Source organism: Anolis carolinensis, unplaced genomic scaffold (assembly GCF_035594765.1).
Source record: "Anolis carolinensis isolate JA03-04 unplaced genomic scaffold, rAnoCar3.1.pri scaffold_7, whole genome shotgun sequence".
Taxonomy (NCBI): domain Eukaryota; kingdom Metazoa; phylum Chordata; class Lepidosauria; order Squamata; family Dactyloidae; genus Anolis; species Anolis carolinensis.
This window is the reverse complement of record NW_026943818.1, coordinates 27695727-27717117: the sequence shown is the minus strand read 5'-3', so window position 1 is coordinate 27717117 and position 21391 is coordinate 27695727. Positions and strand designations below refer to the sequence as shown.

General features: G+C 53.0%; 1 protein-coding gene across 1 annotated transcript in view; it reads left to right on the top strand.

The window, feature by feature from the left end:
- Positions 1-21391, top strand: part of hsf5 (heat shock transcription factor 5) — a 37896-nt gene continuing 16505 nt past the window's right edge. Inside the window, exon 1 of the mRNA XM_062960303.1 lies at positions 1-1905. Coding sequence (XP_062816373.1) covers positions 1110-1905 — 796 coding nt within the window. The 5' untranslated portion in view covers positions 1-1109. The remainder of the gene's footprint in view (positions 1906-21391) is intronic.

Here is a 21391-nt window from a genome sequence, read left to right as displayed (position 1 = left end):
AGAAAGCGAGGCCTGGCTTATTCCCTCAGAAAGCGAGGCCTGGCTTATTCCCTCAGAAAGTGAGGCCTAGCTTATTCCCCATCGAAAGTGAAGCCTATTCCAAGGAAAGCGAGGCCTAGCTTATTTCCCATTAAAAGTGAAGCCTGTTCCCTCAGAAAGCGAGGCCTGGCTTATTCCCTCAGAAAGCGGGGCCTGGCTTATTCCCCATCGAAAGTGAAGCCTATTCCAAGGAAAGCGAGGCCTAGCTTATTTCCCATTAAAAGTGAAGCCTGTTCCCTCAGAAAGCGAGGCTTTATTCATAATGCGAGGCCTGGCTTATTTCCCATCGAAAGTGAAGCCTATTCCAACGAAAGCGAGGCCTAGTTTATTTCCCATTAAAAGTGAAGCCTGTTCCCCCAGAAAGCGAGGCCTGGCTTATTCCCTCAGAAAGTGAGGCCTGGCTTATTCCCCATCGAAAGTGAAGCCTATTCCAACGAAAGCGAGGCCTAGTTTATTTCCCATTAAAAGTGAAGCCTGTTCCCTCAGAAAGCGAGGCCTGGCTTATTCCCTCAGAAAGTGAGGCCTGGCTTATTCCCCATCAAAAGTGAAGCCTATTCCAAGGAAAGCAAGGCCAGCTTATTTCCCATTAAAAGTGAAGCCTGTTCCCTCAGAAAGCGAGGCCTAGCTTATTCCCCATCGAAAGTGAAGCCTATTCCAAGGAAAGCGAGGCCTAGCTTATTTCCCATTAAAAGTGAAGCCTGTTCCCTCAGAAAGCGAGGCTTTATTCATAATGTGAGGCCTGGCTTATTTCCCATCGAAAGTGATGCCTACTCCAAGGAAAGCGAGGCCTAGCTTATTCCCTCAGAAAGCGAGGCCTGGCTTATTGCCTCAGAAAGCGAGGCCTGGCTTATTCCCTCAGAAAGCGAGGCCTGGCTCGTTCCCCTTCGAAGGCGCGGCCTACTCCCCGAGAGGGGCCTAAGCGAGGCCTGGCTCGCGCGGAGGGCGGGCGGGAGGCCTCGCGGGCGGTGATTGACGTGGGCGTCCGTTGGCGGCCGGTTGGGCAGGTGGAGGCGCCTGGAATCGAACCGCGGGAGGGGAGGAAGGGGCGGGAAGGTCGGGCGGGGAACGCGATGGAGGACCCGCTGCTCTCCGCGGCGGCGCCCCCGCCCGCCTCCGCCGCCTCGGCCTCCTCGTCCCCGTCCTCCTCGCCCATCAACCCCAACAACTTCCCGGCCAAGCTGTGGCGCCTGGTGAACAGCCCTCGCTTCCGCTCCATCCGCTGGGACGCGCGGGGAGAAGGCCTGCTCATCGACCAGCCGCTCTTCGAGGCCGAGCTGCTCGGGGGCGGAGGCGGCGGCGGCGGCGCGGGCGGCGGGAACAACGGCAGCGGGGACGGCGCCCCCCCGGCTCCCCCTCCGCCGCCGCCGCCTCAGCCCTCGGCCGCCTCCCCGGAGCTCTTCAAGACCACCAACTTCACCAGCTTCATCCGGCAGCTCAATTTGTACGGCTTCCGGAAGGTGGTGCTGGGCCCGCCCGCGGGAGGAGGCGGAGCGACAGCGGGAGGAGCCAACGCTTCCCAGGCTTCCGCGGCCTGCTCGGGCTCCGGCGCCTCGGCCTCGCCTGGCAGCGGGCCCCTGCACCACTTCCACAGCCCGCACTTCCGCCGCGACCGCCCCGACTTGCTGGTCCACCTCAAGCGCCTCACCAGCGCCAACAAGGCCAAGCTCGCCGCCGGCCTGGAAGTCACCAGCAGGCCGCCCAACCGCTTCCAGCGCCTCCTCAGCACCTCCCTCCAGCAGGCCCAGCACCAGCACCAGGCCCCGCAGCAGCCCGGCGGAGAAGGCCTCCTCGCCCCGCAGCACGGAGGAGCCGGAGCCGGAGGGAACCACAGCCCCGGCAAGGGAGGAGAAGGCGGCGCCAAGGCCGGTGAGGCTCCGGGGCATGGGCAGAGCGCCGCCCGGACACAACTATCCCACAGTATCCAAACACAACCCATAGGAGTCTCCCCAAGGCTCAGGGGCATGTGCAGAGTGCAAATAAGCATGTCCAGAGGGCCCACAGTCTCCAAACACAACCCATAGGAATCGCCCCAAGGCTCAGGGGCATGTGCAGAGTGCAAATAAGCATGTCCAGAGGGCCCACAGTATCCAAACACAACCCATAGGAATCGCCCCAAGGCTCAGGGGCATGTGCAGAGTGCAAATAAGCATGTCCAGAGGGCCCACAGTCTCCAAACACAACCCATAGGAATCGCCCCAAGGCTCAGGGGCATGTGCAGAGTGCAAATAAGCATGTCCAGAGGGCCCACAGTATCCAAACACAACCCATAGGAATCGCCCCAAGGCTCAGGGGCATGTGCAGAGTGCAAATAAGCATGTCCAGAGGGCCCACAGTCTCCAAACACAACCCATAGGAATCGCCCCAAGGCTCAGGGGCATGTGCAGAGTGCAAATAAGCATGTCCAGAGGGCCCACAGTATCCAAACACAACCCATAGGAATCGCCCCAAGGCTCAGGGGCATGTGCAGAGTGCAAATAAGCATGTCCAGAGGGCCCACAGTATCCAAAAACAACCCATAGGAATCGCCCCAAGGCTCAGGGGCATGTGCAGAGTGCAAATAAGCATGTCCAGAGGGCCCACAGTATCCAAACACAACCCATAGGAATCGCCCCAAGGCTCAGGGGCATGTGCAGAGTGCAAATAAGCATGTCCAGAGGGCCCACAGTCTCCAAACACAACCCATAGGAATCGCCCCAAGGCTCAGGGGCATGTGCAGAGTGCAAATAAGCATGTCCAGAGGGCCCACAGTATCCAAACACAACCCATAGGAATCGCCCCAAGGCTCAGGGGCATGTGCAGAGTGCAAATAAGCATGTCCAGAGGGCCCACAGTACCCAAAAACAACCCATAGGAATCGCCCCAAGGCTCAGGGGCATGTGCAGAGTGCAAATAAGCATGTCCAGAGGGCCCACAGTATCCAAAAACAACCCATAGGAGTCGCCCCAAGGCTCAGGGGCATGTGCAGAGTGCAAATAAGCATGTCCAGAGGGCCCACAGTCTCCAAACACAACCCATAGGAATCGCCCCAAGGCTCAGGGGCATGTGCAGAGTGCAAATAAGCATGTCCAGAGGGCCCACAGTATCCAAACACAACCCATAGGAGTCGCCCCAAGGCTCAGGGGCATGTGCAGAGTGCAAATAAGCATGTCCAGAGGGCCCACAGTATCCAAAAACAACCCATAGGAATCGCCCCAAGGCTCAGGGGCATGTGCAGAGTGCAAATAAGCATGTCCAGAGGGCCCACAGTATCCAAACACAACCCATAGGAATCGCCCCAAGGCTCAGGGGCATGTGCAGAGTGCAAATAAGCATGTCCAGAGGGCCCACAGTATCCAAACACAACCCATAGGAGTCGCCCCAAGGCTCAGGGGCATGTGCAGAGTGCAAATAAGCATGTCCAGAGGGCCCACAGTACCCAAAAACAACCCATAGGAGTCGCCCCAAGGCTCAGGGGCATGTGCAGAGTGCAAATAAGCATGTCCAGAGGGCCCACAGTATCCAAAAACAACCCATAGGAGTCGCCCCAAGGCTCAGGGGCATGTGCAGAGTGCAAATAAGCATGTCCAGAGGGCCCACAGTCTCCAAACACAACCCATAGGAATCGCCCCAAGGCTCAGGGGCATGTGCAGAGTGCAAATAAGCATGTCCAGAGGGCCCACAGTATCCAAACACAACCCATAGGAGTCGCCCCAAGGCTCAGGGGCATGTGCAGAGTGCAAATAAGCATGTCCAGAGGGCCCACAGTATCCAAAAACAACCCATAGGAATCGCCCCAAGGCTCAGGGGCATGTGCAGAGTGCAAATAAGCATGTCCAGAGGGCCCACAGTATCCAAACACAACCCATAGGAATCGCCCCAAGGCTCAGGGGCATGTGCAGAGTGCAAATAAGCATGTCCAGAGGGCCCACAGTATCCAAACACAACCCATAGGAGTCGCCCCAAGGCTCAGGGGCATGTGCAGAGTGCAAATAAGCATGTCCAGAGGGCCCACAGTATCCAAAAACAACCCATAGGAATCGCCCCAAGGCTCAGGGGCATGTGCAGAGTGCAAATAAGCATGTCCAGAGGGCCCACAGTATCCAAAAACAACCCATAGGAGTCGCCCCAAGGCTCAGGGGCATGTGCAGAGTGCAAATAAGCATGTCCAGAGGGCCCACAGTATCCAAAAACAACCCATAGGAATCGCCCCAAGGCTCAGGGGCATGTGCAGAGTGCAAATAAGCATGTCCAGAGGGCCCACAGTATCCAAAAACAACCCATAGGAATCGCCCCAAGGCTCAGGGGCATGTGCAGAGTGCAAATAAGCATGTCCAGAGGGCCCACAGTATCCAAAAACAACCCATAGGAGTCGCCCCAAGGCTCAGGGGCATGTGCAGAGTGCAAATAAGCATGTCCAGAGGGCCCACAGTATCCAAAAACAACCCATAGGAATCGCCCCAAGGCTCAGGGGCATGTGCAGAGTGCAAATAAGCATGTCCAGAGGGCCCACAGTATCCAAAAACAACCCATAGGAATCGCCCCAAGGCTCAGGGGCATGTGCAGAGTGCAAATAAGCATGTCCAGAGGGCCCACAGAATCCACACAACCAATAGGAATCGACCCAAGGCTCAGGGGCATGTGCAGAGTGCAAATAAGCATGTCCAGAGGGCCCACAGTATCCAAACACAACCCATAGGAGTCGCCCCAAGGCTCAGGGGCATGTGCAGAGTGCAAATAAGCATGTCCAGAGGGCCCACAGTATCCAAAAACAACCCATAGGAATCGCCCCAAGGCTCAGGGGCATGTGCAGAGTGCAAATAAGCATGTCCAGAGGGCCCACAGTATCCAAAAACAACCCATAGGAGTCGCCCCAAGGCTCAGGGGCATGTGCAGAGTGCAAATAAGCATGTCCAGAGGGCCCACAGTATCCAAAAACAACCCATAGGAATCGCCCCAAGGCTCAGGGGCATGTGCAGAGTGCAAATAAGCATGTCCAGAGGGCCCACAGTATCCAAAAACAACCCATAGGAATCGCCCCAAGGCTCAGGGGCATGTGCAGAGTGCAAATAAGCATGTCCAGAGGGCCCACAGTATCCAAAAACAACCCATAGGAGTCGCCCCAAGGCTCAGGGGCATGTGCAGAGTGCAAATAAGCATGTCCAGAGGGCCCACAGTATCCAAAAACAACCCATAGGAATCGCCCCAAGGCTCAGGGGCATGTGCAGAGTGCAAATAAGCATGTCCAGAGGGCCCACAGTATCCAAAAACAACCCATAGGAATCGCCCCAAGGCTCAGGGGCATGTGCAGAGTGCAAATAAGCATGTCCAGAGGGCCCACAGTATCCAAACACAACCCATAGGAGTCGCCCCAAGGCTCAGGGGCATGTGCAGAGTGCAAATAAGCATGTCCAGAGGGCCCACAGTATCCAAAAACAACCCATAGGAATCGCCCCAAGGCTCAGGGGCATGTGCAGAGTGCAAATAAGCATGTCCAGAGGGCCCACAGTATCCAAAAACAACCCATAGGAGTCGCCCCAAGGCTCAGGGGCATGTGCAGAGTGCAAATAAGCATGTCCAGAGGGCCCACAGTATCCAAACACAACCCATAGGAATCGCCCCAAGGCTCAGGGGCATGTGCAGAGTGCAAATAAGCATGTCCAGAGGGCCCACAGTATCCAAAAACAACCCATAGGAGTCGCCCCAAGGCTCAGGGGCATGTGCAGAGTGCAAATAAGCATGTCCAGAGGGCCCACAGTATCCAAAAACAACCCATAGGAGTCGCCCCAAGGCTCAGGGGCATGTGCAGAGTGCAAATAAGCATGTCCAGAGGGCCCACAGTATCCAAAAACAACCCATAGGAGTCGCCCCAAGGCTCAGGGGCATGTGCAGAGTGCAAATAAGCATGTCCAGAGGGCCCACAGTATCCAAACACAACCCATAGGAATCGCCCCAAGGCTCAGGGGCATGTGCAGAGTGCAAATAAGCATGTCCAGAGGGCCCACAGTATCCAAAAACAACCCATAGGAGTCACCCCAAGGCTCAGGGGCATGTGCAGAGTGCAACTAGGCATGTCCAGAGGGCCCACAGTATCCAAACAACCAATAGGAATCGACCCAAGGCTCAGGGGCATGTGCAGAGTGCAAATAAGCATGTCCAGAGGGCCCACAGTATCCAAAAACAACCCATAGGAATCGCCCCAAGGCTCAGGGGCATGTGCAGAGTGCAAATAAGCATGTCCAGAGGGCCCACAGTATCCAAAAACAACCCATAGGAATCGCCCCAAGGCTCAGGGGCATGTGCAGAGTGCAAATAAGCATGTCCAGAGGGCCCACAGTATCCAAACACAACCCATAGGAATCGCCCCAAGGCTCAGGGGCATGTGCAGAGTGCAAATAAGCATGTCCAGAGGGCCCACAGTATCCAAAAACAACCCATAGGAATCGCCCCAAGGCTCAGGGGCATGTGCAGAGTGCAAATAAGCATGTCCAGAGGGCCCACAGTATCCAAAAACAACCCATAGGAATCGCCCCAAGGCTCAGGGGCATGTGCAGAGTGCCAATAAGCATGTCCAGAGGGCCCACAGAATCCACACAACCAATAGGAATCGACCCAAGGCTCAGGGGCATGTGCAGAGTGCAAATAAGCATGTCCAGAGGGCCCACAGTATCCACACAACCAATAGGAATCGACCCAAGGCTCAGGGGCATGTGCAGAGTGCAAATAAGCATGTCCAGAGGGCCCACAGTATCCAAAAACAACCCATAGGAGTCACCCCAAGGCTCAGGGGCATGTGCAGAGTGCAAATAAGCATGTCCAGAGGGCCCACAGTATCCAAAAACAACCCATAGGAATCGCCCCAAGGCTCAGGGGCATGTGCAGAGTGCAAATAAGCATGTCCAGAGGGCCCACAGAATCCACACAACCAATAGGAATCGACCCAAGGCTCAGGGGCATGTGCAGAGTGCAAATAAGCATGTCCAGAGGGCCCACAGTATCCAAAAACAACCCATAGGAGTCACCCCAAGGCTCAGGGGCATGTGCAGAGTGCCAATAAGCATGTCCAGAGGGCCCACAGAATCCACACAACCAATAGGAATCGACCCAAGGCTCAGGGGCATGTGCAGAGTGCAAATAAGCATGTCCAGAGGGCCCACAGTACCCAAACACAACCCATAGGAGTCGCCCCAAGGCTCAGGGGCATGTGCAGAGTGCAAATAAGCATGTCCAGAGGGCCCACAGTATCCAAAAACAACCCATAGGAATCGCCCCAAGGCTCAGGGGCATGTGCAGAGTGCAAATAAGCATGTCCAGAGGGCCCACAGAATCCAAAAACAACCCATAGGAATCGCCCCAAGGCTCAGGGGCATGTGCAGAGTGCAAATAAGCATGTCCAGAGGGCCCACAGTATCCAAAAACAACCCATAGGAATCGCCCCAAGGCTCAGGGGCATGTGCAGAGTGCAAATAAGCATGTCCAGAGGGCCCACAGTCTCCAAACACAACCCATAGGAGTCTCCCCAAGGCTCAGGGGCATGTGCAGAGTGCAAATAAGCATGTCCAGAGGGCCCACAGTCTCCAAACACAACCCATAGGAGTCTCCCCAAGGCTCAGGGGCATGTGCAGAGTGCAAATAAGCATGTCCAGAGGGCCCACAGTATCCAAACACAACCCATAGGAGTCTCCCCAAGGCTCAGGGGCATGTGCAGAGTGCAAATAAGAATGTCCAGAGGGCCCACAGTATCCAAACACAACCCATAGGAGTCTCCCCAAGGCTCAGGGGCATGTGCAGAGTGCAAATAAGCATGTCCAGAGGGCCCACAGTATCCAAACACAACCCATAGGAATCGCCCCAAGGCTCAGGGGCATGTGCAGAGTGCAAATAAGCATGTCCAGAGGGCCCACAGTACCCAAAAACAACCCATAGGAGTCGCCCCAAGGCTCAGGGGCATGTGCAGAGTGCAAATAAGCATGTCCAGAGGGCCCACAGTATCCAAAAACAACCCATAGGAGTCTCCCCAAGGCTCAGGGGCATGTGCAGAGTGCAAATAAGAATGTCCAGAGGGCCCACAGTATCCAAACACAACCCATAGGAGTCTCCCCAAGGCTCAGGGGCATGTGCAGAGTGCAAATAAGCATGTCCAGAGGGCCCACAGTATCCAAACACAACCCATAGGAATCGCCCCAAGGCTCAGGGGCATGTGCAGAGTGCAAATAAGCATGTCCAGAGGGCCCACAGTACCCAAAAACAACCCATAGGAGTCGCCCCAAGGCTCAGGGGCATGTGCAGAGTGCAAATAAGCATGTCCAGAGGGCCCACAGTATCCAAAAACAACCCATAGGAATCGCCCCAAGGCTCAGGAGCATGTGCAGAGTGCAAATAAGCATGTCCAGAGGGCCCACAGTATCCAAACACAACCCATAGGAGTCGCCCCAAGGCTCAGGGGCATGTGCAGAGTGCAAATAAGCATGTCCAGAGGGCCCACAGTATCCAAAAACAACCCATAGGAATCGCCCCAAGGCTCAGGGGCATGTGCAGAGTGCAAATAAGCATGTCCAGAGGGCCCACAGTATCCAAAAACAACCCATAGGAATCGCCCCAAGGCTCAGGGGCATGTGCAGAGTGCAAATAAGCATGTCCAGAGGGCCCACAGTATCCAAAAACAACCCATAGGAATCGCCCCAAGGCTCAGGGGCATGTGCAGAGTGCAAATAAGCATGTCCAGAGGGCCCACAGTATCCAAAAACAACCCATAGGAATCGCCCCAAGGCTCAGGGGCATGTGCAGAGTGCAAATAAGCATGTCCAGAGGGCCCACAGTATCCAAACACAACCCATAGGAATCGCCCCAAGGCTCAGGGGCATGTGCAGAGTGCAAATAAGCATGTCCAGAGGGCCCACAGTATCCAAACACAACCCATAGGAATCGCCCCAAGGCTCAGGGGCATGTGCAGAGTGCAAATAAGCATGTCCAGAGGGCCCACAGTATCCAAACACAACCCATAGGAATCGCCCCAAGGCTCAGGGGCATGTGCAGAGTGCAAATAAGCATGTCCAGAGGGCCCACAGTATCCAAACACAACCCATAGGAATCGCCCCAAGGCTCAGGGGCATGTGCAGAGTGCAAATAAGCATGTCCAGAGGGCCCACAGTATCCAAAAACAACCCATAGGAGTCACCCCAAGGCTCAGGGGCATGTGCAGAGTGCAACTAGGCATGTCCAGAGGGCCCACAGTATCCAAACAACCAATAGGAATCGACCCAAGGCTCAGGGGCATGTGCAGAGTGCAAATAAGCATGTCCAGAGGGCCCACAGTATCCAAAAACAACCCATAGGAATCGCCCCAAGGCTCAGGGGCATGTGCAGAGTGCAAATAAGCATGTCCAGAGGGCCCACAGTATCCAAACACAACCCATAGGAGTCACCCCAAGGCTCAGGGGCATGTGCAGAGTGCAAATAAGCATGTCCAGAGGGCCCACAGTATCCACACAACCAATAGGAATCGACCCAAGGCTCAGGGGCATGTGCAGAGTGCAAATAAGCATGTCCAGAGGGCCCACAGTATCCAAAAACAACCCATAGGAATCGCCCCAAGGCTCAGGGGCATGTGCAGAGTGCAAATAAGCATGTCCAGAGGGCCCACAGTATCCAAACACAACCCATAGGAGTCACCCCAAGGCTCAGGGGCATGTGCAGAGTGCCAATAAGCATGTCCAGAGGGCCCACAGAATCCACACAACCAATAGGAATCGACCCAAGGCTCAGGGGCATGTGCAGAGTGCAAATAAGCATGTCCAGAGGGCCCACAGTACCCAAACACAACCCATAGGAGTCGCCCCAAGGCTCAGGGGCATGTGCAGAGTGCAGATAAGCATGTCCAGAGGGCCCACAGTATCCAAAAACAACCCATAGGAGTCGCCCCAAGGCTCAGGGGCATGTGCAGAGTGCAAATAAGCATGTCCAGAGGGCCCACAGTATCCAAACACAACCCATAGGAATCGCCCCAAGGCTCAGGGGCATGTGCAGAGTGCAAATAAGCATGTCCAGAGGGCTCACAGTATCCAAACACAACCCATAGGAATCGCCCCAAGGCTCAGGGGCATGTGCAGAGTGCAAATAAGCATGTCCAGAGGGCTCACAGTATCCAAACACAACCCATAGGAATCGCCCCAAGGCTCAGGGGCATGTGCAGAGTGCAAATAAGCATGTCCAGAGGGCCCACAGTATCTAAAAGCAACCCATAGGAGTCGACCTGAGGCTCAGGGGCATGTGCAGAGTGCAAATAAGCATGTCCAGAGGGTTCACAGTATCCAAAAACAACCCATAGGAGTCACCCCAAGGCTCAGGGGCATGTGCAGAGTGCAACTAGGCATGTCCAGAGGGCCCACAGTATCCAAACAACCAATAGGAATCGACCCAAGGCTCAGGGGCATGTGCAGAGTGCAAATAAGCATGTCCAGAGGGCCCACAGTATCCAAAAACAACCCATAGGAATCGCCCCAAGGCTCAGGGGCATGTGCAGAGTGCAAATAAGCATGTCCAGAGGGCCCACAGTATCCAAAAACAACCCATAGGAATCGCCCCAAGGCTCAGGGGCATGTGCAGAGTGCAAATAAGCATGTCCAGAGGGCCCACAGTATCCAAAAACAACCCATAGGAGTCACCCCAAGGCTCAGGGGCATGTGCAGAGTGCCAATAAGCATGTCCAGAGGGCCCACAGAATCCACACAACCAATAGGAATCGACCCAAGGCTCAGGGGCATGTGCAGAGTGCAAATAAGCATGTCCAGAGGGCCCACAGTACCCAAACAACCAATAGGAATCGACCCAAGGCTCAGGGGCATGTGCAGAGTGCAAATAAGCATGTCCAGAGGGCCCACAGTACCCAAACAACCCATAGGAATCGCCCCAAGGCTCAGGGGCATGTGCAGAGTGCAAATAAGCATGTCCAGAGGGCCCACAGTATCCAAAAACAACCCAAAGGAGTCACCCCAAGGCTCAGGGGCATGTGCAGAGTGCAACTAGGCATGTCCAGAGGGCCCACAGTATCCAAACAACCAATAGGAATCGACCCAAGGCTCAGGGGCATGTGCAGAGTGCAAATAAGCATGTCCAGAGGGCCCACAGTATCCAAAAACAACCCATAGGAATCGCCCCAAGGCTCAGGGGCATGTGCAGAGTGCAAATAAGCATGTCCAGAGGGCCCACAGTATCCAAACACAACCCATAGGAGTCACCCCAAGGCTCAGGGGCATGTGCAGAGTGCAAATAAGCATGTCCAGAGGGCCCACAGTATCCAAAAACAACCCAAAGGAGTCACCCCAAGGCTCAGGGGCATGTGCAGAGTGCAACTAGGCATGTCCAGAGGGCCCACAGTATCCAAACAACCAATAGGAATCGACCCAAGGCTCAGGGGCATGTGCAGAGTGCAAATAAGCATGTCCAGAGGGCCCACAGTATCCAAAAACAACCCATAGGAATCGCCCCAAGGCTCAGGGGCATGTGCAGAGTGCAAATAAGCATGTCCAGAGGGCCCACAGTATCCAAAAACAACCCATAGGAGTCACCCCAAGGCTCAGGGGCATGTGCAGAGTGCCAATAAGCATGTCCAGAGGGCCCACAGAATCCACACAACCAATAGGAATCGACCCAAGGCTCAGGGGCATGTGCAGAGTGCAAATAAGCATGTCCAGAGGGCCCACAGTACCCAAACAACCAATAGGAATCGACCCAAGGCTCAGGGGCATGTGCAGAGTGCAAATAAGCATGTCCAGAGGGCCCACAGTACCCAAACAACCCATAGGAATCGCCCCAAGGCTCAGGGGCATGTGCAGAGTGCAAATAAGCATGTCCAGAGGGCCCACAGTATCCAAAAACAACCCAAAGGAGTCACCCCAAGGCTCAGGGGCATGTGCAGAGTGCAACTAGGCATGTCCAGAGGGCCCACAGTATCCAAACAACCAATAGGAATCGACCCAAGGCTCAGGGGCATGTGCAGAGTGCAAATAAGCATGTCCAGAGGGCCCACAGTATCCAAAAACAACCCATAGGAATCGCCCCAAGGCTCAGGGGCATGTGCAGAGTGCAAATAAGCATGTCCAGAGGGCCCACAGTATCCAAAAACAACCCATAGGAGTCACCCCAAGGCTCAGGGGCATGTGCAGAGTGCCAATAAGCATGTCCAGAGGGCCCACAGAATCCACACAACCAATAGGAATCGACCCAAGGCTCAGGGGCATGTGCAGAGTGCAAATAAGCATGTCCAGAGGGCCCACAGTATCCAAACAACCAATAGGAATCGACCCAAGGCTCAGGGGCATGTGCAGAGTGCAAATAAGCATGTCCAGAGGGCCCACAGTATCCAAACACAACCCATAGGAATCGCCCCAAGGCTCAGGGGCATGTGCAGAGTGCAAATAAGCATGTCCAGAGGGCCCACAGTATCCAAAAACAACCCATAGGAGTCACCCCAAGGCTCAGGGGCATGTGCAGAGTGCCAATAAGCATGTCCAGAGGGCCCACAGAATCCACACAACCAATAGGAATCGACCCAAGGCTCAGGGGCATGTGCAGAGTGCAAATAAGCATGTCCAGAGGGCCCACAGTACCCAAACACAACCCATAGGAATCGCCCCAAGGCTCAGGGGCATGTGCAGAGTGCAAATAAGCATGTCCAGAGGGCCCACAGAATCCACACAACCAATAGGAATCGACCCAAGGCTCAGGGGCATGTGCAGAGTGCAAATAAGCATGTCCAGAGGGCCCACAGTACCCAAACACAACCCATAGGAATCGCCCCAAGGCTCAGGGGCATGTGCAGAGTGCAAATAAGCATGTCCAGAGGGCCCACAGAATCCACACAACCAATAGGAATCGACCCAAGGCTCAGGGGCATGTGCAGAGTGCAAATAAGCATGTCCAGAGGGCCCACAGAATCCACACAACCAATAGGAATCGACCCAAGGCTCAGGGGCATGTGCAGAGTGCAAATAAGCATGTCCAGAGGGCCCACAGTATCCAAACACAACCCATAGGAATCGCCCCAAGGCTCAGGGGCATGTGCAGAGTGCAAATAAGCATGTCCAGAGGGCCCACAGTATCCAAAAACAACCCATAGGAGTCACCCCAAGGCTCAGGGGCATGTGCAGAGTGCCAATAAGCATGTCCAGAGGGCCCACAGAATCCACACAACCAATAGGAGTCGCCCCAAGGCTCAGGGGCATGTGCAGAGTGCAGATAAGCATGTCCAGAGGGCCCACAGTATCCAAAAACAACCCATAGGAGTCGCCCCAAGGCTCAGGGGCATGTGCAGAGTGCAAATAAGCATGTCCAGAGGGCCCACAGTATCCAAACACAACCCATAGGAATCGCCCCAAGGCTCAGGGGCATGTGCAGAGTGCAAATAAGCATGTCCAGAGGGCTCACAGTATCCAAACACAACCCATAGGAATCGCCCCAAGGCTCAGGGGCATGTGCAGAGTGCAAATAAGCATGTCCAGAGGGCTCACAGTATCCAAACACAACCCATAGGAATCGCCCCAAGGCTCAGGGGCATGTGCAGAGTGCAAATAAGCATGTCCAGAGGGCCCACAGTATCTAAAAGCAACCCATAGGAGTCGACCTGAGGCTCAGGGGCATGTGCAGAGTGCAAATAAGCATGTCCAGAGGGTTCACAGTAGGGGTCCCCAAACTTTTTATATAGGGGGCCAATTCACGGCCCCGCAGGCCATTGGAGGGCCAGACGATAGTTTTACAAAAACTGTGAACAAATTCCTATGCACATTGCACATACAGTAGAGTCTCACTTATCCAACATAAACAGGCCGGCAGAATGTTGGATAAGTGAATATGTTGGATAAGTGAATAAGGAGGCATTAAGGAAAAGCCTATTAAACATCAAATTAGGTAATGATTTTAAAAATGAAGCACCAAAACATCATGTTAGACAACAAATTTGACAGAAAAAGTAGTTCAGTACACCGTAATGCTATGTAGTAATTACTGTATTTACAAATTTAGCACCAAAATATCACGATGTATTGAAAACATTGACTACAAAAATGCGTTGGATAATCCAGAACGTTGGATAAGCGAGTGTTGAAGAAGTGAGACTCTGCTGTACCTTATTTTGAAGTAAACAAACAAAACGGGAACAAATACAGCCTCAATATTAATAATAATAATCATCATATCATCACCATTATCATAATAAAAATGATAAAGAAGGTTGGAAGAGACCCTTTGGGCCATTTAATCCAACCCATTTCTGCCTTTGTGCTCCAAAAGCACAAGCAAAGCACCCCTGACAGATGGCCTCCCAGCTTCAATATTGTTAATAATAATACAGTAATAATATTACACAGTCCTAGACACTTGGGAAGTGTTCGACTTGTGGTTTTGTGATATGAAATCCAGCATATCTATCTTATTTGCTGTGTTATACTGTGTCTTTGTGTCAATAATAACAATAATAATAATAATAATGAAGATTGGAAGAGACCCCTTGGCCCATTTAGTCCAACCCCCTTCTGCCTTTGTGCACCTTCTGCATGTGCAGAGGGCTATTCAACCCAAAGGAGTCGCCCCAAGGCTCAGGGGCATGTACAGAGTGCCACCAGGCCCAAAAGTCACCCAAAGGGAGTGTCAATGGCTTCAGGGAGGGGACATGAGCATGTGCAGAGGGCTATTCAACCCAAAGGAGTCGCCCCAAGGCTCAGGGGCATGTACAGAGTGCCACCAGGCCCAAAAGTCACCCAAAGGGAGTGTCAATAGCTTCAGGGAGGGGACATGAGCATGTGCAGAGGGCTATTCAACCCAAAGGAGTCGCCCCAAGGCTCAGGGGCATGTACAGAGTGCCACCAGGCCCAAAAGTCACCCAAAGGGAGTGTCAATGGCTTCAGGGAGGGGACATGAGCATGTGCAGAGGGCTATTCAACCCAAAGGAGTCGCCCCAAGGCTCAGGGGCATGTACAGAGTGCCACCAGGCCCAAAAGTCACCCAAAGGGAGTGTCAATGGCTTCAGGGAGGGGACATGAGCATGTGCAGAGGGCTATTCAACCCAAAGGAGTCGCCCCAAGGCTCAGGGGCATGTACAGAGTGCCACCAGGCCCAAAAGTCACCCAAAGGGAGTGTCAATGGCTTCAGGGAGGGGACATGAGCATGTGCAGAGGGCTATTCAACCCAAAGGAGTCGCCCCAAGGCTCAGGGGCATGTACAGAGTGCCACCAGGCCCAAAAGTCACCCAAAGGGAGTGTCAATGGCTTCAGGGAGGGGACATGAGCATGTGCAGAGGGCTATTCAACCCAAAGGAGTCGCCCCAAGGCTCAGGGGCATGTACAGAGTGCCACCAGGCCCAAAAGTCACCCAAAGGGAGTGTCAATGGCTTCAGGGAGGGGACATGAGCATGTGCAGAGGGCTATTCAACCCAAAGGAGTCGTCCCAAGGCTCAGGGGCATGTACAGAGTGCCACCAGGCCCAAAAGTCACCCAAAGGGAGTGTCAATGGCTTCAGGGAGGGGACATGAGCATGTGCAGAGGGCTATTCAACCCAAAGGAGTCGCCCCAAGGCTCAGGGGCATGTACAGAGTGCCACCAGGCCCAAAAGTCACCCAAAGGGAGTGTCAATGGCTTCAGGGAGGGGACATGAGCATGTGCAGAGGGCTATTCAACCCAAAGGAGTCGCCCCAAGGCTCAGGGGCATGTACAGAGTGCCACCAGGCCCAAAAGTCACCCAAAGGGAGTGTCAATGGCTTCAGGGAGGGGACATGAGCATGTGCAGAGGGCTATTCAACCCAAAGGAGTCGCCCCAAGGCTCAGGGGCATGTACAGAGTGCCACCAGGCCCAAAAGTCACCCAAAGGGAGTGTCAATAGCTTCAGGGAGGGGACATGACCCAAAAGGAGGCAGCTAAAGGGTTACATACAGGGCAATCCTGAGCATGTGCAGAGTGCAACTTGACCCCCAAAGCCCCAAGGTTCACCCTGAGCATGTGCAGAGTGCCACGGTATCCAAAAGTAACCCAAGAGTCGCCCCAAGGCTCACCCTGAGCATGTGCAGAGGGCCACGGTATCCAAAAGTAACCCAAGAGTCGCCCCAAGGCTCACCCTGAGCATGTGCAGAGTGCCACGGTATCCAAAAGTAACCCAAGAGTCGCCCCAAGGTTCACCCTGAGCATGTGCAGAGTGCCACGGTATCCAAAAGTAACCCAAGAGTCGCCCCAAGGCTCACCCTGAGCATGTGCAGAGGGCCACGGTATCCAAAAGTAACCCAAGAGTCGCCCCAAGGCTCACCCTGAGCATGTGCAGAGTGCCACGGTATCCAAAAGTAACCCAAGAGTCGCCCCAAGGTTCACCCTGAGCATGTGCAGAGTGCCACGGTATCCAAAAGTAACCCAAGAGTCGCCCCAAGGCTCACCCTGAGCATGTGCAGAGGGCCACTGAACCCAAAGGAGTCTCCCCAAGGTTCACCCTGAGCATGTGCAGAGTGCCACGGTATCCAAAAGTAACCCAAGAGTCGCCCCAAGGCTCACCCTGAGCATGTGCAGAGGGCCACTGAACCCAAAGGGGTCGCTCCAAGGTTCACCCTGAGCATGTGCAGAGTGCCACGGTATCCAAAAGTAACCCAAGAGTCGCCCCAAGGCTCACCCTGAGCATGTGCAGAGGGCCATGGTATCCAAAAGTAACCCAAGAGTCGCCCCAAGGCTCACCCTGAGCATGTGCAGAGGGCCACGGTATCCAAAAGTAACCCAAGAGTCGCCCCAAGGCTCACCCTGAGCATGTGCAGAGGGCCACTGAACCCAAAGGAGTCTCCCCAAGGTTCACCCTGAGCATGTGCAGAGTGCCACGGTATCCAAAAGTAACCCAAGAGTCGCCCCAAGGCTCACCCTGAGCATGTGCAGAGGGCCACTGAACCCAAAGGGGTCGCTCCAAGGTTCACCCTGAGCATGTGCAGAGTGCCACGGTAGCCAAAAGTAACCCAAGAGTCGCCCCAAGGCTCACCCTGAGCATGTGCAGAGGGCCACTGAACCCAAAGGAGTCTCCCCAAGGTTCACCCTGAGCATGTGCAGAGTGCCACGGTATCCAAAAGTAACCCAAGAGTTGCCCCAAGGCTCACCCTGAGCATGTGCAGAGGGCCACTGAACCCAAAGGGGTCGCTCCAAGGTTCACCCTGAGCATGTGCAGAGTGCCACGGTATCCAAAAGTAACCCAAGAGTTGCCCCAAGGCTCACCCTGAGCATGTGCAGAGGGCCACTGAACCCAAAGGGGTCGCTCCAAGGTTCACCCTGAGCATGTGCAGAGTGCCACGGTATCCAAAAGTAACCCAAGAGTTGCCCCAAGGCTCACCCTGAGCATGTGCAGAGGGCCACTGAACCCAAAGGGGTCGCTCCAAGGTTCACCCTGAGCATGTGCAGAGTGCCACGGTATCCAAAAGTAACCCAAGAGTCGCCCCAAGGCTCACCCTGAGCATGTGCAGAGTGCCACGGTATCCAATAGTAACCCAAGAGTCGCCCCAAGGCTCACCCTGAGCATGTGCAGAGTGCCACGGTATCCAAAAGTAACCCAAGAGTCGCCCCAAGGCTCACCCTGAGCATGTGCAGAGTGCCACTGAACCCAAAGGAGTCTCCCCAAGGTTCACCCTGAGCATGTGCAGAGTGCCACGGTATCCAAAAGTAACCCAAGAGTTGCCCCAAGGCTCACCCTGAGCATGTGCAGAGGGCCACTGAACCCAAAGGGGTCGCTCCAAGGTTCACCCTGAGCATGTGCAGAGTGCCACGGTATCCAAAAGTAACCCAAGAGTTGCCCCAAGGCTCACCCTGAGCATGTGCAGAGGGCCACTGAACCCAAAGGGGTCGCTCCAAGGTTCACCCTGAGCATGTGCAGAGGGCCACGGTATCCAAAAGTAACCCAAGAGTCGCCCCAAGGCTCACCCTGAGCATGTGCAGAGTGCCACGGTATCCAATAGTAACCCAAGAGTCGCCCCAAGGCTCACCCTGAGCATGTGCAGAGTGCCACGGTATCCAAAAGTAACCCAAGAGTCGCCCCAAGGCTCACCCTGAGCATGTGCTGAGGGCCACTGAACCCAAAGGAGTCTCCCCAAGGTTCACCCTGAGCATGTGCAGAGTGCCACGGTATCCAAAAGTAACCCAAGAGTTGCCCCAAGGCTCACCCTGAGCATGTGCAGAGGGCCACTGAACCCAAAGGGGTCGCTCCAAGGTTCACCCTGAGCATGTGCAGAGTGCCACGGTATCCAAAAGTAACCCAAGAGTTGCCCCAAGGCTCACCCTGAGCATGTGCAGAGGGCCACTGAACCCAAAGGGGTCGCTCCAAGGTTCACCCTGAGCATGTGCAGAGTGCCACGGTATCCAAAAGTAACCCAAGAGTTGCCCCAAGGCTCACCCTGAGCATGTGCAGAGGGCCACTGAACCCAAAGGGGTCGCTCCAAGGTTCACCCTGAGCATGTGCAGAGTGCCACGGTATCCAAAAGTAACCCAAGAGTTGCCCCAAGGCTCACCCTGAGCATGTGCAGAGGGCCACTGAACCCAAAGGGGTCGCTCCAAGGTTCACCCTGAGCATGTGCAGAGTGCCACGGTATCCAAAAGTAACCCAAGAGTCGCCCCAAGGCTCACCCTGAGCATGTGCAGAGTGCCACGGTATCCAATAGTAACCCAAGAGTCGCCCCAAGGCTCACCCTGAGCATGTGCAGAGTGCCACGGTATCCAAAAGTAACCCAAGAGTCGCCCCAAGGCTCACCCTGAGCATGTGCAGAGGGCCACTGAACCCAAAGGAGTCTCCCCAAGGTTCACCCTGAGCATGTGCAGAGTGCCACGGTATCCAAAAGTAACCCAAGAGTCGCCCCAAGGCTCACCCTGAGCATGTGCAGAGGGCCACTGAACCCAAAGGAGTCTCCCCAAGGTTCACCCTGAGCATGTGCAGAGTGCCACGGTATCCAAAAGTAACCCAAGAGTCGCCCCAAGGCTCACCCTGAGCATGTGCAGAGGGCCACTGAACCCAAAGGGGTCGCTCCAAGGTTCACCCTGAGCATGTGCAGAGTGCCACGGTATCCAAAAGTAACCCAAGAGTTGCCCCAAGGCTCACCCTGAGCACGTGCAGAGGGCCACTGAACCCAAAGGGGTCGCTCCAAGGTTCACCCTGAGCATGTGCAGAGTGCCATGGTATCCAAAAGTAACCCAAGAGTCGCCCCAAGGCTCACCAAGATATCTATCTTGTTTGCTGTGTCATAATAAAATAATAACAACAACAATAATAATAATAATAATAATAATAATAATAATTGGCAGAAACTAGTACATGTGGTTCCGGTGGTGATGGGCACACTGGGTGCCATCCCAAAAGATCTCAGCCGGCATTTGGGAACAACAGACATTGACAAAATTGGCAGGCATAGATGTGGGCGAAACGTCAGGAGAGAATGCTTCTGAAACATGGCCCATACAGCTCAGAAAACTCACAACAACCCAGTGATTCTGGCCATGACAGCCTTCGACAACACAATAATAATAATAATAATAATAATAATAATAATAATAATAATAATAATACACATCATCCGAAAATACATCACACAGTCCTAGACACTTGGGAAGTGTTTGACTTGTGATTTTGTGATACGAAATCCAGCATATCTATCTTGTTTGCTGTGTCATATAATATATTATTATTATTATTATTATTATTATTATTATTATTATTAGCTAATAAGGAGAAGACCTGGCTCTGGCTCACAAATGGGACACTGAAGTAGATGGGAACCAACACTCTGAGGGCAGAGGAGACCCAAGGACGCTAATGACTGAGCAAAGGATGCCCCCCAGGCAAGAGACAAAACCTTTCCAATGCTAATTAGGATAATTAACTGAAACATTAATGCTGGCTTCCCAGTGACAAAGGACTCTTGCCACACCCTGTGGACGCTCCACAGATATATATTTTTTCCTTTCCTAGTTTATCCATGCCACACAGCCTCTGAGGATGCCTGCCATAGATGTGGGCAAAACGTCAGGAGAGAATACTTTTGGAACATGGCCACACAGCCCGAAAGACATACAACAACACCGAAAAAAGGAGACAGAAGGCCTGATCCTTGCAGCCCAGGAGCAAGCCATCAGGACAAAGGCAATTAAGGCCAAGATCGAAAAATCAGCTGATGACCCAAAATGCAGACTGTGCAAGGAAACCAACAAAACCATTGATCATCTCCTCAGCTGCTGTAAGAAAATTGCACAGATAGACTACAAACAGAGGCACAACTATGTGGACCAAAGGATTCATTGGAACTTATGCCTCAAGTACCACCTCCCAGCAGCAAAGAACTGGTGGGATCACAAACCTGCAAAAGTCTTGGAAAATGAGCACGCAAAGATACTGTGGGACTTCCGAATCCAGACTGACAAAGTTCTGGAACACAACACACTAGACATCACAGTTGTGGAAAAGAAAAAGGTTTGGATCGTTGATGTCGCCATCCCAGGTGACAGTCGCATTGAAGAAAAACAACAGGAAAAACTCAGCCGCTCTCAGGACCTCAACATTGAACTTCAAAGTCTCTGGCAGAAACCAGTACAGGTGGTCCCGGTGGTGATGGGCACACTGGGTGCCGTGCCAAAAGATCTCAGCCGGCATTTGGAAACAATAGACATTGACAAAATTACGATCTGCCAACTGCAAAAGGCCACCTTACTGGGATCTGCAGCATCATCCAAAAATACATCACACAGTCCTAGACACTTGGGAAGTGTTCGACTCGTGATTTTGTGATATGAAATCCAGCATATCTATCTTGTTTGCTGTCATAATAAAATAATAATAATAATAATAATAATAATAATAATAGTAATAATAATAATAATAATAATAATAAAAACGAAGTTTGGGCTAAAAGCTTAATAAACTTTCCCCATGTTTAATAATAATAATAATGATAATAATAATCTGCACGCATCATCCGAAAATACATCACACAGTCCTAACTTGGGAAGTGTTCGACTTGTGATTTTGTGACATGAAATCCAGCAGATCTATCTTGTTTAATGTGTCATAATAAAATAATAATAATTATTATTATATATCTCCCACAAAAACAAAGTTTCCCCATGTTTTATAACAACAACAACAACAACAACCCTACTGGGATCTGCACGCATCATCCAAAAATACATCACACAGTCCTAGACACTTGGGAAGTGTTCAACTTGTGATTTTGTGATACGAAATCTAGCATATCTATCTTGTTTGCTGTGTCATACAATAAAATAATAATAATAATAATAATAATAATAATAATAATAATAATAATAATAATAATAATAATATATCTCATGCAAAAACAAAGTTTCCCCATGTTTTATAATAACAACAACAA